The 15,116-nt window shown below is 35.0% G+C and overlaps 1 protein-coding gene across 16 annotated transcripts in view; it reads left to right on the top strand.

Annotated features, from left to right (window-relative positions):
- The window catches only part of CAMK2D (calcium/calmodulin dependent protein kinase II delta), a 151,246-nt gene that overhangs the window by 114,877 nt on the left and 21,253 nt on the right, over window positions 1–15,116 (top strand). For 2 of the 16 annotated variants that reach the window (XM_072334453.1, XM_072334452.1), the window contains exons 11-17: window positions 168–251; window positions 1,085–1,127; window positions 4,879–4,916; window positions 6,426–6,458; window positions 10,657–10,716; window positions 12,294–12,335; window positions 14,941–14,989. In XM_072334453.1, the coding sequence (XP_072190554.1) occupies window positions 168–251; window positions 1,085–1,127; window positions 4,879–4,916; window positions 6,426–6,458; window positions 10,657–10,716; window positions 12,294–12,335; window positions 14,941–14,989 (349 nt within the window). The remainder of the gene's footprint in view (window positions 1–167; window positions 252–1,084; window positions 1,128–4,878; window positions 4,917–6,425; window positions 6,459–10,656; window positions 10,717–12,293; window positions 12,336–14,940; window positions 14,990–15,116) is intronic. The other 14 variants (XM_072334454.1, XM_072334455.1, XM_072334457.1 and 11 more) reach the window with 7 other exon arrangements.

Genomic DNA, 15,116 nt, shown 5'->3' with positions numbered 1-15,116 from the left:
TCCTCCATGTGTAGAAGCTTGCAGAAGGGAATTACGCAGGGTAGAAACTAGAAACTTAAGTATTGGACCATATTGGTCAACATACATGTTGTAGAGTAAATGAAAAGCTGTATGTCTGTTTGGGTGCACTTAAAGTAATTCTTTTCTTAATTTTTTAAATTTTTTAGCAACGTTCCACTGTTGCCTCTATGATGCACAGACAGGAGACTGTAGATTGCTTGAAGAAATTCAATGCAAGAAGAAAACTAAAGGTAAGAATGAAAACAGCTGCAAGGACGAGTGGATAGTTTTGGAAAGATAAACATATAATTTGGTGGGTAGTCCGTCTATGAAATAAATAGTCCCCAAAGGAATTTTTCTTAAATGTTACTGTAATAAGAACTGTTGGCTGGATGAGCAGCTGTTGAGCATGAGGATCTTGATTTTTATCAGAGGAGAATAAAATCGTGTGTGATACTTTGATACTGAACATTAGAAACTGTGTAATGCTGGAATTGGTAGATGTTTCCAAATCTGATCACTTTTCTAACCTATTACATAAGAGTGTTTTAACAAAGAAATTTTAAAATGCGTACTGCATAATTTTGTTGGATTCAAAATAACAGCACGTCTGCACATTAAGAACTGTTTGTTAAGGGAAAGTCCCTAAGGCATGACCTTCTAGGTTAACAATATTCTCCTGCATAGACAGGGTAATTTTGCAAATGTGAAATTTTCTTATTAGTACATTACAAATCAACTTCTCTACCTATGAAAAGAATAATCCAACCAAATGAGTGAAGTCTGTTTCATATTCAACTATATATTATGCTGCTGGTTACTGTGCCTGTGAGTAATTGCTGCCTGTGTATTACAAACTTCTAGTTAATAATAGATTTCCAGGATTTCTAATAGATGTGTAATTAAGATTGAATTACAGTTCATGAGAGGTAGTGCATAGCCAGTCCATTCTTTCAGAGTTAAACAGTTTATGTCATTAAGCTGTTTGTGTGATTTACCACTTGTGTACTTTTTTCCTGTTGTGTTCTCATTCAGTACTTCAAAGAAGCATGTTACTAATATGAAAAAATGTATGTCTATACAGGGGGCCATTTTGACAACTATGCTGGCTACCAGAAATTTCTCAGGTATGTTAACTGAGCTCCAGGTTCACATGGTCTTTGTGTTTTGATGTCTGTCATGATGACTACAGTATAATTAGGATTTATTAGCATGTAAAGATCCATTATTAGCATGTTAAAATTTCAAGAACAGAAGCATGATATGTCCTAAGTTTTTTTCCTTTGTAGAAACAAATGAGAGAATTTAAGCTATATGAACTAAATAGAATCAGTTTTAGCAGGCATTGTTGGTGTAATTTTTAATTAGAACGTGTCTCTTGGTATTTTTAATGTCATCTTTTGAAAGACACACAGAATTTTCCTGTTTTATTTTGGTGTGATGTATGTAGTTCCATACGAACAAGTACGGTCAAACAACGGTTAAAACAGTCATTTATTTTTTCTTTATCTCAAATCTCATTCAGAGATTTTATTGCATCCTGTTATAAAGCAAAAGCAGAAAAACACACACGTTCCTTCTTTATTGCTTTTCTAAGAAGTAAGAAATGGATTAATGTCTGTCCTCCTTTTCCCTCTCCTCCATTGCCTAGATTAATAGAACAAGAATTGTTTCCTGTATATGAAATAATTCTGTAGGGGAGGATACCTAAAGATTTAGATCCTTACACAAAATAAATTTGAATAGCCAAAGATAAAATATATTTACTGTTAATTGAGTTAGAATTGTCCTCAACTGCACTGCGGCTGGCACTACGATACTCTGCTCAATTTTTCATTTACCATTGGAGATCTTAAGTGTGTAGTTTAAAAAACAAAAAAAAAATCTGTAAGTCGGTAATATTGCAATCTTCCTACTCTGTAATGCAACCGTGGGACAGAACATGATTTATAGACAAAAATATGATAGTGCTTTGTGCATATTTTGATGAATAATAAGCACAATCATTCACAGTGAATTAAATAATGATGAACACAGAAGCATTTTCCTCAGTTTTCATGGCACATGAAATACAAATTCTCCTTCTTAGTTTGCAGTATTTAATATACACGTGTAACACAGAAGATTACTTTTATGTACATTTTACAGGGTTATGGTTTAATGAACTGCCAGTATCATTTTATTCTCAAGTTAGTGCTGTACGCTGCATATTTTATAGGAATTAATCATTCTTAAATGACAAATAAATCATCATTTTTCATCACTTTTCATAAATTTGTCTGTTTATGTAAGGGTCAATTTCAACTTTTAAAAAGGAAAAAAAAACTGGAGTCATTTTAAAATACAATTTTGGCATGAAAAGCAAACAGGATTTTGGCTTCTTTTCTTGGTTTATTTTTTTTTCACCCATCCTCTCTGTTCTATATCATAGTAATGATCCATAGTATCCCTTGATGAATTTTTATTTTACAAGTTGTTTATTCATTGTATTTCATCACAAAGCATGCTTTTGAAGGTCATCTGTCCATAAAAGTGTGGTTATAAAAGTGTTTTATTTTCCTTTTTCTTTCTTCCTTTTATGTGGAATGTATATTTCTTGTGAGGTAAGACCCTCAGCACGTGAAAGGAACATCTTTTTTCTCTTCAAAATTGCTGTTTGCTGTAAATCACTTTAATTTCTTCATGTTGTCACAGTGCCATTTCTCTTTAGTCTGCTTTCTGACTTATTAGCACTGCCGTAGGTTTTATTTGTAGCTAATTCTTGTAGTTGCAAGAAATCTTTCATTGTGGGCTTAATTTAGAACACGCTAATTGCTTCGCTACTGCAAATTCTTTACATACTTGATTTGTATGCAGTATCTGTGCTTAGAAAAAAATGCATTAAAATATTTATATATACATATATACACATTCCAAGACAAAAACAACAATTGCAAGGGAAGTTGAGTATGAAATATGTCCTTTAATGTAAAATACTGCATAATAATCCATACTGCTTACTGGCACATTTCAGAGGACGTGCTGACCATCCCATAAACACAGTAGTTGCAGATACTGCTGTTAGTGCCTACATTTTACTGGCTTTTTATTATTATTATTATTATTTTATTTTATTTTTTAACATATAACCTGTAATGCTGGGTTTGTTATGAGCAGCAGCCTGTAATAGTTACTATATGTTTTCTGACATTTTTATAAGCTCTAATGGAAGAAAACAGGCTTTGAAAGCAAAGATCTTCTGGGTTTTTTAACCTATGGTTCAAGAAATAGATCCTCTCTTTTGGTTTTCTTAAATGAATTTCTGGAGTGCCTGGAATGTCTGCTGTGGTATAAAATGCAAGGCCTTGTTGTATCAGGTCCTATAAGCATACGTTACAGAAGCGAGTACCCTGTCCCCTCCAAATCATTTAAGACACTTCTTTGAGAATATCATATCACGTGTTTCTGTAAATAAAACCATGCATTGTCCCTGTTGCGTAATGCTGGCAAACTTGATATTCGTTAATTTTAGTTGGAAATCACGGGCCTTATGAGAGTTGTTACATCCGTGTAATAGCTGATGTCCATAGCTAACACAATGCATTTGCCTGATGTAATTTTCCAGGCTTTATTTATTTATTTATTTAAATAACAGAGTAATAGACATTGGCTATTTCTTTACATTTTTTAGGTGATTTTTCATTTTCTGTTCTCTGCGCAGAGCTAAATGTGCGCTTGATGCAGATATAACCAGTGTATGAGCCACAAGTACGCAAATTAACTTCAAATTAAGCCAGATAACTCATTAACTTCAAAATCCACAACTCATTTGAACAGCCTCAGTCTAACAAGATCCAGTCATTTCTTTCTGTTTGTTCAGTTCTTGTTTTATTTTGTTTTGTTTTTAAGAGAAGGGTACCTATAATGATGGGAGCTCATGCCAGCTCTGCCTCCTTTTGGACATGCTGGTTTGCTAATGGGAGCTTTTCTTTTCCAAAAAGGCTCCTACTTCTGGGTGAAACTGTGTATGTAGAAGAGCAGTTTCAACATAAGCTTTGATGTACCTTCTGATAGGAAAATTGAGTCATAAACAACAGTAAAACAAAAGATGCCAGGCTTATCTTATAAGTCTTTGGCAGAGAGTCATCAAGCATTTAGACTTCTGTGAATAGTATACTTGAATTTGGTAGATCTTTAATCATGCTTTTCTGCTGTAAATGCTTGCAGGTTCTGGACTGTGGTTTCATTTCTTGCATGTTAGCCCTCCCAGTTTAGTAAATTGGAATAATTTGGCCAGATTCTTGCTGCCACTTGAAGTGATAGAATTTAAATCTTCACAAACATTTGAATAAAATCATGTTTTGTCATCAGTCCATGCCACCAGCAGGTTGTTCTTTCGTATGTGTGACTTCTCAGACATATGAGGAACTGATGCTTTATAGTGGAAAAATCCCAGTGAACCAAGACAAATTTAATGAAAAGTTCTCTTTTCATTAAATAAAATAGACAGTAATGTCCCTCTCCTATGCACTTAAGGTGTTCTGTTGATGTGATATAGGGTACTTCTGTGGCACTCTCAAATTGATATCAGATGCAACTGTTTTCCCTGAATGCCGCCCAGAAAAGTACCTAACAGCTGGGTTTCTCATTGTATAAGTACAATTTTATAAGTACAGTTAACCAGCAGCTATAATCAGTGGAAGAAGAGATGTATTATAATCTGAAGTATTTGTAGCTTATTTATTTTCAGCATTTATTTCCTTTACTTAGAACAACAAAAGGAGGAAATAAAAACTGAAAATGTATCTGCGACTGGGAGGCAAATGGGGATTTGCTACAACAGCTGATTGACCTCCATAGTAACCATCTGACACTGAAATTACTTGTCTCGTTTTACAGCAGCCAAGAGTTTACTGAAGAAGCCAGATGGAGTTAAGGTAGGTTAAATGCATGCTGTAAAATATGTATTCTTAGTCATCACCTATCTGTAATTTCTGCTGGTTCTTGGAATCAAATGTTGTTATTTATTTTCATTATATGATGTTGAAACTATTTAAGTTAGTGGATTAAAATTAAGAAAGGAAATAAAAGAAATATTTGAAAAACAAAGATTTTAATATGCGGGAAATAGAAAGCTGCTGGAGAAAATACTTTTATTGATATTTCAGTGAAGGATGATTGTGTGACTCAGTGCTAATAACTAGCTTGTAAATGTAATTGATGGTTTGGTGGTGGGTATGTTAGTTTCCAAGGTATAAGTGCTTACTGGTAGCTTTGTTGTCTCCATGTTTCCCCTTGACTTTTCATTAGATTCCTTGGAAGACCAAAGGTTTACTTGTATTCTTGGCTCCATATGAGGTGTTTTCTGCCAGATGTACTTGCTATATTTGGCAGAACTGGAGGGGTTTACTGTCTCAACAGATCAGCTCATCTTGATGAACAGATCTTGCTAAGAAGGGAACATTTTGGCAGCTTTCATACACGATTTAGAGCTCCTTTCTCATGTCACCAGATCCTGCAGGAGGAGAGATGCTTCACAAGTGCTGAAAAAATACTTTGAAAAACAGACAGGAAAAAAAAAGAAAAAAGAAAAAAAAAAAAAACCACTCAGCAATGAAAACTGTTTTATTTCTTTTCTTGGTGAGCTCCTGAAGACTAAAATAAGTGCCTCAGGCTTTCAATATGATGCAAAAGAAATTATTCTCTTCTCAATGTATTTTTTCAGGAGTGTGTCATTGACCTGAATTTTAATGTATTATTCAGTATTAACTTTTTCCCTGAACAAAGTACTGTATACTTAAATAATGGATTCATACTAAATTTGATCCTTTTCTCCCAAATACTTACACTTTTCCTATAAAATAAGCCTGACTGACTTAAAATGACGTGAGTACACTATGATTTCAGTGCTTCTCGCTGACAAGTAGACATCTTACTTATCTGGAGAAGCACACGTTCAGTACTGTTCTGTCATTTCTGTGGAAAATCCTTAATATGCATCACTGTGGAATATATAAATTTTATGTACTTCAGCTGAGCAGCTTTTCTTTTTTAAATATTATTCCTCCTACAGGTCTATAATGGTATTATTCTATCTCAATTTTTTATTATAATACTACAAACAATTGTTGCCAAAATTTTGCCTAAATTACACTTGATACTTTGGTTTTCAGCACATTTTGTACCTACTGTTTGCCTGCATGGTCATGTGGAGCAAAGGGAGTAAAGTTACATCTGGGGAAGTCTTATTTTTGTCATTTATTTTACTGAGGTACTATATTCTCCATAGCACTTTTCTACTCCTTCCTGCAGCTTAAGCTGTCTTTTCCTATTTAAAAAAATAAAAGAAAAAGAAAAAAGAAATATACTGTACGCCATGCATTGATACTTTAAATCCAACCAGTCACATTTTCTTCTTTTCCTTTCTCTCTGACTGGTCAATTCAGAAAAGGAAGTCCAGTTCGAGTGTTCAGATGATGGTGAGGATCTTTATCTGACAGATTTTTCCTCCGGTGAAACATTCACACCTAGAAATCAAGCAGTTGCATTTAGTTTTGTTAACGTACTGCGAGAAGCTGCAAGACTTTACAGTACAACATTGTGAATTTTAAGCCTGCAGTTGCTATATACCATCCACACTGAATTGTTCTGCAGTTCATTCAAGCAAGATATTTATTTATTTATTTGTTTGTTTACTTGTTTTACCTGGGGACATGAAAACAAACGGAAAGTAGATGTAACATTGGCCAATGCAGCTATTCTTAGTAAATAAAAATGGTAACAGAATAGCAATCCCATAATAGCCTTTCATTAATTTTTAAAATCTCCTTTAATTTAAAGCTAATAGTATTAATTATATAACTCAAACTACATTGTTCTGCACAGTGAACCTCTTTAATAACAGTAGGTCAGGATGCCATACTAATTGCTTAGAAGTCAAAAAACAATTTCACAGCCCTTCTGTACTACAGTCTCCCAACTAATTTCTTCACGGCTCATAAATTTGTCACAAGACATCCCAGCTGGCAGTCAGTCTCTCTTCTTTCTCCTCAGCCTACTCTATAGCCATGGATTCATTTGGCCTCTGCGATCACTCACAACTTGTTGTACTCCTGTTTGTTATGGTTTTGAATCTGAATTTTGCGAGGTTTGTGATCGTCTACTGTGATATCCCAGGCATCTTGTGCTGCTGCCGCAGGTAGAAATAAGGCAAATGCTCCTTATCCACACCTCTCACTGGAATGTGCAGATCTCCTTGAAAAGCAGAAAGTGCCAGTCTGGTCTGAGCAGGCATGCAGTTATGTAGGTAAATAGTCTGCTCTGCGGGTGAATGAAGAGTTTCAGTGACAGAGAATCAGTGGTAACAGTGACCAAATGAGAATTGTGAAATGTGAAGTGTTTTATCTTTTCATTACACCAGTACCATTTGAAAGATTAAGCCCCAAGCTGCAGATCTTGTTTCTGAAAATATTTCTGTAACATTTTGACAAAAGATATGTAATTATTCTGCAGTCATACTCAGCTGTTGGCATATTTATGCACGTCCAGCCTGCACCGCGATCAGACCTAGAAGGGTAGCACTTGACAAGTGATGCACTAGTTTTCCTTCTTCACAACAAATAAAAGATAACCACGTGAATATAATTGAACTTTTCATGCAAAAATCTTTTATTCCTTTTGAAAACATTTCCTTTCCCGTTAAAATAAGTGCAAAAGGTGCAATGTGTGTTAATAGATGAACAAATAAGCAAAAACGTATATTCTACGGGAGAGAAATTATAAGGCTGGTTGCTGTTTTCTCTCTAAGTTTCAAAGTTCTGTGTATCCAGAATAATTAATTTTAGTCGCTCTCTCTTTCTGCTTCTGATAATGAATGCTCTATTCTTCTATGTTTTAAGAAGTTCTGAATATATTTCCTGCAGTTTTCAGCAGTAGCTGTAATGGTTATTGTTTATTTTTATAGGACTTTCATCAAGGGAGTATGGACCCAAGCCTGCTCTCCTTACTCAGGCAAAATTGGAATTGGGATTTGATTAACCCGTTTTCATTATATATTCAACAGCAAGCATTCATTTGGCATATCACTTTTTATTTTATTTTATTTTTATTAAGCTACTACTGAATAGGACTGTATGAAATCTGGTGAAATTATTTCTTTTCTCATGTTTTGACTTTGTGTGCATCCGTGCCTTTTGTTAAGTGTTTCTTGTTTGTAGTCTTTTAAAGACTACACTGTTGCCAAATAAGAACTGTTAGTTATACAACTTAATACGCAATTTTTCTCTTCGTTTTAGAAGATCAGTATGCCATCAAGCAGTGTTCTATGTATACTCACTATTCCATAATTTTCCTGTAGAGAACTTTCATTTATTGAAGTAGTGGGGTGTTCTTTTAAGGTTTTTCCTGAGTAAGGAGTTCAGGTTTTACCAATCTCACAGCCCCATGAATATCTAGGCAAGTTAACAGTGTATGAAATACTCACTGATATGTATCTCTCCCTGTGAGCAAAATTATGCACCAAGGTATTTTTCTCTCTCTGTCTTGAGTTCAGACACCCCTGGAAGTTATAGCTGAAATATCAGTGGAAGTTTGTAAGAGTGAGTAGGTAAATTAAACTTACTTGGCAATAACTAAGCTATGTTGGAACATAAACACCTGGAGATCAATGACTTGGATTTTCTCTTAATGACAGTTTCTGTAGGAAGACCATTACTTTAAATAAATAAATAAATTGGTTGCCTGTCTCTCTGCTGTAAAGCAGTGTGAACTTTGATTTTAAAACAGTGAAAATTATTTTTGTCTTGTATGGGGAAACGGACCCTATCACAAAGATTATTAAATGACATGTAGTATCAAAACAACATTCCCTGGCATTAACTAACTAGCATTCTCCAAAGTCAGTCTTTGTTACGGTGAGGAAATTTGCAGTCTTCCATTAGGCAATGCAAATCCTGCTGACATTTCTATGATCTAGATGTGTTCGATGTGAAACTTCAGTTTTGCAGCAGGCATAATTCATACTATCAATAAATCATCTGCCACACCTGTACCAAAGTGAAATAATGCTCAAGCACTGTTGAGGATATTAATAGATTTCAGTGAATTTTGCCAGCAGTGCTAACTTGCAGTGGCTTGAATTAAGCCAAGCATTGGCACAGAGAGAAGCACTGCACTTACCCTGCGCTGCTGAGAAGCTGAGTACTTCATCTGAGGCTACTGAGTCACTGGGAAGTTTAAATTAAAGATCAGATGTTATAGCTCTCTTTATTCAGTCCTATTCTAGGACTTCCTCTTTTTTTATGCTTTTTTCATGCATTTTACTTAGCACATCTTCATTTGCTAATTGGTTTTAGAAAGAAAACCATTTTTTTCTTCTTTTGGAAGAAAAAATACCTTAGAATTTTACTAGAGCTTTTTCTTTTAAATGATGAAGTTAATTATACAAGGGTTCATTAAGGAAACAATTTTGTACTTTTATTTCTTTGTTTTGCACATTTATTATTAAGCACTGATTAAAAGGCTCAGTAGATATTACTTGGATTTAAGTCTTTCGAGACTCTTAGTTTATGCACCCAAGTCTGCATGCTGCTTTGGACTGCTCTTGTTAAAATTAGATGATGGAAGCATACATGAAAATTTTTCCTAACAACTGTGAAAGAAAAGGTGATATATTTCAAACTAATTTTACTTCTAATTAAATCTTGCTTTCTAGTGCATGTAAAATGTGGCTTGGTACATGATTTTCAGTATTTCTGTTCTCTTCATACCATGATATTTATGAAAGCTGAATTTAAAAAAAAAAAAAAAATGGATTTAAAGAATCAGATGACTTTCCAATTACTGCTAACATCGCTGGAAGTTTATATGAATAAAAGTCAAAGGTCTTGCTAAGGTGATAGTGCACTAAGCTGAAGAATTAGCATGATGACCTAGATGTAAGTTAAGCAGATCTGCAATGATTTGTAGCTTAAGACTACAAATACAGTAGTGTGATACCTTACATTTCAGTTTGTGGTACCAAAATTCAGAGGCTGCTGTTGAGTTACTGCAGGAAACTTGAATTGACAAAGATCATGGCTGGCAACTGTGTTGTAGAAAATGGCGCCCAAATAAGTTAAAGGGACACTAGTCTCTTCCCAGCACCCGTCATATTTATTCAGATTTGTTCCCGCAAGACGATAGAAATAATCTATAGATGTCTGAAGATCTACGAAGAATTAAATATTACTTATGGTAGTGATTAGTAATTAAGAAAGAAAAAGTAGAGTGCAATTATTTCATTCTGTTGCATGATGTGAAGTCATAATGGCAAATCAGTACTCTTCTCAAACCCATATTAATTCTTTTCTCGTCTTGTATGCTTTTAACTGCTATTTAAAGGCTCTCTGTTCTTTTAAGTGTCGCAGACAAAATCTTCTATACCATATACAGAACTTCATATAGTGCATCTGAAAAGTCATAGCTAATTTTTTGGAGGGGTTGCAGCTAGCTATAAGACCTATTGTTAGTGTTCTATCAAGTTCATAAGTTCATCTTTCTGTGATTCTTTATTTCCATATCTATATCTATATATAGATATCTATATCTGTATATAGATGCTCTATACAGAGAGATATAGATACGGTGTCTACCAAGAGTTCTAAGGCCTGTCTGTTTCTATTTTCTGCATACCTACAGATAAACAACAAAACGAACGTGGTAACCAGCCCCAAGGAAAATATTCCTACCCCTGCGCTGGTATACCTGGAATCTTCCTTCTCATGCTATCTTGAAGTTTTTGACTGTCTTCTGTTTGTTCTTTTTTTGCTTCTTCATGCATTTACCCTGCTTGCTTTCTAAGAACAGATTTTGAAAAATCCTTTTGTTTGAATTACAGTGGTTATTTTTTTGTGTGTATGAGGAAGTCCATTGTTGCAGTGTGTTTATTAATAGAAAACATTATGTGGAAGCTGGATGCAATTGCTGTAGCATTTGTAACTGTAGCTGAATTTTTTGCATGCTGTGCCAGAAAGTGAGTAGAATGCGCTTTTATGTTGCTCTTAGCATTTTGCCTGATGATTGTTTGAATCTTTTTAATGCTAACCTTCTGCCAAAAAACATGTATTTTCTCTGCTTTTGCCTTAGTATAAGTATTGATGTCAAGGACAGTAACAGGATTATTGCTAGGCAGCCATAAACAAGACCTTATTCAGATTTTCATTCCATATTTCCGGAGACTCAGCAGGACTTTGCAAGTCTTCCCTGGAATCTAGAGGCATGTAATCCTAAACTTGTTAGTTTATTTCTCTTGCATTTAAATCTGCAGAGATATTGCTCATTAATAAGCACTGCTAGGAAAATATTACTAATCAGTGCTGTTCATAACAGTTTCTATTGCAAGCTCCTGTTTCTTAGGCATGCGCCTGTCACAAGGGTCACAGATGCAAGTGTTGATGTATGAGGAGCTAATTTAGTGAGGTTTCCCATATGCTTGCATGCATCACTGTGGAAACATGAAAAATTCACACATGTTGATAGATTTTCATCTTTAATTTTTTTGCGCCCCTAGAACTGAAGCATATGTTGCTAAGTAATTTTAAGGGCCGGTTAAGAGGTTTCATACATGAGTAGATACCTACATGTCTGTAGGTTTTCAGACATGGCCATGTACAGTGGTCCATGCAGAAAGTATGCTGGACAGCTGCAACGTTATTTAATCATTATTATTATTATTTAAGAGAAAAAGATTTGGGGAAATTTTACATGAAATTGTTGCAAAGATCTCTTTCTTTTACTCTGCGCAGCTCCATCTGGGCAGCAATTGGTAACAAATGGTACATTTTCCTAAACGCTGTAGTGTTTGAACCTACTTGGCTCCTACAGTCTTTATCAATCCATCTGTATTTTTATTTCATCACTTTTGTGTTAATACTTACACAAGCAAACATGCTTAAAGTAAAGAGGTCGTGTCTGGCCTGATTTAGACAAGAAAAAGAGCAAAGCATTTAGTGTGACCTTGTGGGGGGAAAAAAAGAAAAAGAGGGAAAAAAAAAAGCCTCTGCAGGTCTCAGGAGCTTCAAAGCCCTGCTCGCACTGGTCGTGAATAAGGTCTCTGCATGCTGCTGCATTAGGTGAGATGGTCTTTTTTTGCTGGCTTGCTGCTGAGGAAGTCTATATTAGATGCATCCAGTTTCATCATCTGGCAACAGTTAACAGTTGTTTTAGCTCTTGTCTCTGTTCAGCATTTCTGAGCTGGCTCTTCTTGCATCCCTCACACTCATGAGAATGTGTTTACCAATGAGAACTCTTTTTCTCTTTATTTTGTTCTTGCTCAGGAGCCCCAAACTACAGTTATCCACAACCCTGATGGAAATAAGGTATTCAGAAAGAATCAGCTCCATCTCGATTGTCCAAATCCCACAATTCATCCACTGTTTCACAGCAGAATAGGGCAAAAAGGGTTTTCCAGGAATTTATTGAAGAAAGTCTCATTCCTGCATTTATTACATCCAGTGTCTCTTGAGCCTGTTTCATCTGTGTACATCCGCTGCATGTGTTCTGCTGGTTGCTTCACTTCTGAAACTCACGGGGGAGTCAGTAGCAATTGGCAGAGCTCTGCACCCTCTGCAGCCAGGCTCAGGGAGCGTTATGTGCTACTTATTTCTGATGAAAATTCTCCATTCTAAGTTAAGAGGAAAAAAGAAAAAAAAGAACGTTGTTCTCAGAGTGTGGTGAGATTATACCAACAGGTTTCATGTGCAGTTGTCACCTTAGATAAAGATATAATTTCAGTTCATCCCATCTGTTTTTTCTCAGCATGCCTATATATCATGTTGTGACGTGCCTTTTGTGTAGGTCTTTGTTTTCTTCCCTAACATCATTGAGCAGTTTCAAAACAAATTAACATGTCAAGTGACAGAGGTCTTACTTTTTATCCATTTTTTTTCTTCCTGCCGCTTTCTTTCTTTTGTGTGTGTGTGTGTGTGTGTGTGTGTATTGTGGCCTTTGTGTTTGGGAGCTGATTCCTAAAACGTGTTGTTTTTTTTTTGTTTTGTTTCTGTTTTTTTTTTCTTTTGTTTTTCCATGCATGGACTTGAAAAGGGCCAGGAAATATCATCATTTGCACATAGCCTGTGTTCCTAGGGTTCCTGCAAAGAACTTACTCTTCGACAAAAATTTCACTGTTTACAGTGCTGACATAAAGAATTGTCATTTCATCCATCTAGTCTAACTACTTGTGATTTCTTTATGAGAGAAGGATTGAATCTGAGTGAAGAAATAACGCATGCAGACATTTTCGAGCATGACATTGCTGATGGTGTGTATTGTGCTTGTATACTCTGTTCCTTTGTGAACCTCTGTAGAACTTCGAGCTTTTATTTTCATGTTACTGCTTTTTCAGCTCCCCAAGTTTTAACTCAACAACAACAAATAGCCTGTGTCTGAATTCTAATCTAAGCTTTTGTGCTGAAGTCCACTAAAGACCAGAAGGAAAGAAAATATTGGCGTGACTACATCTACTTGTCTTAATTATATAATCATAGCAATTAAAATACTTTATGTCCCAAAATGTCACAGCAGATAAGCAAACTTAATTCGGAGAGTTTCTCCTAAATTTTTGTGGAAGTCTGTTCATTTATAGTATGGCAACTGGAGTGGATGCTTCAATATTACAGGCTACATCTTCCGTGTGAGCTTGTGCATGGTGTTCATAGCTTGTACTTGTGTGGGGTTTTTGTTTACTCATCAGTATCTAATACTTGAAGTGAAAGAGCATGATACATCTGTGTAGAGTGAAATGTCTAACACCAGCTAGTACCAGAAAAGCATGATGACTTGTTTGATTTTGTTTACGTGTGAATTGATTCATGTAGTTTTATTTATGGATGCACATACACTTTGTTTCTCAAGGTCTAAGTAATTCATTAACTGTTGGAACGTTCTGTCTTCTCAGCCTTGTGAGGAGCTAGCAAATAAAGGGCGCTGTCAAATTTTCTTTTTGCATGATTTTACAGTTAAGTAATTAAGGGTTATGTACAATTCCATCTCTGGTGTCCATCTTTCAATATAAAATTGCCCAGTTAATCCCTTTTGCTGTTGAACTGTGAATTAAAAGAAGAAAGAAATGCTGATTCTACTTTTAGAAAAGAGCGTACGGATTATAAAAAAATTAACTTTAAAAATGGTCATGCTTTCTAAAAATATTTGCTTCTTAGATTTGACAAAGCCCTGTTGAATTCACCTGTATTATCTCATATTTCTTGTAATTCGTTAAAGATTGAGATGCAGCATTCTTGCTGCTTTAACAGTGTGGAGGTTTAAATTAAAACGAACTGATAGATGAGTCGTTTCTCTGAATGGCTGCTTTAAAGATACTTCAGTTTGTCAAAGTTGTTATGGTAAATTTACCAATTCTCTATCTCCTTTGATTTTTTTCAGTCACAAATACAATATAAAAATGACGGAAATACCCAGTTTTCTTAAAATCACTCTCAGACTTTGTTTTAATGTACGTTGTATATGTCTTGTGAGTGGAAAAACAATTTTGATATGCAGCATGAAGAAGTCTGCATACTTAAAAGCTGGAACAAAATGACTTTACATAGTTGGTTATTCACTGGTTAATCAGTTAAAATGGCAAGCTTTCCTCTTACTTGGCTGAGGTAATTCATCTAACATTTCAGAAGGATATTGTACAGCTGGATGTTAAAGAAAAAATGCGTTTCCCTTACATTCCTGTGAAGTAAATGCACGAGACAGCAGGAAATGTATTTATTATGCTCCCTTTTGTAGTCAAAGACAATGTTTGACATCAGTTTAAGGTGAAATTGTCTCAATTGGTGTGTGACCATTTGTCTGTGAACTACATCCCATTCTGCTTCCAGGCTTTGCATGATATCTGTAACTAACTGTAATTTTCAAAGGTTCACAAATAAGTCTTGGCGTCTTTTATACATTCTGCTTATATTTACTTCTTAACAGGAGTCCACAGAGAGTTCCAATACAACCATTGAAGATGAAGATGTGAAAGGTATGATTTTTTAATCTTGAAATGTTTGAAGCAGTAACATAAGTTATGTGAATGTACTTCATTAGGTTATTGAACACAGAACTCCCAATGAATCATAAGAGAAAATACTATTTTTCATTTTTAAATG

This window comes from Excalfactoria chinensis, chromosome 4 (genome assembly GCF_039878825.1).
Source record: "Excalfactoria chinensis isolate bCotChi1 chromosome 4, bCotChi1.hap2, whole genome shotgun sequence".
In the NCBI taxonomy this organism is placed as follows: domain Eukaryota; kingdom Metazoa; phylum Chordata; class Aves; order Galliformes; family Phasianidae; genus Excalfactoria; species Excalfactoria chinensis.
The sequence above is the reverse complement of the archived record's forward strand: the minus strand, read 5'-3'. Positions and strand labels throughout refer to the sequence as shown.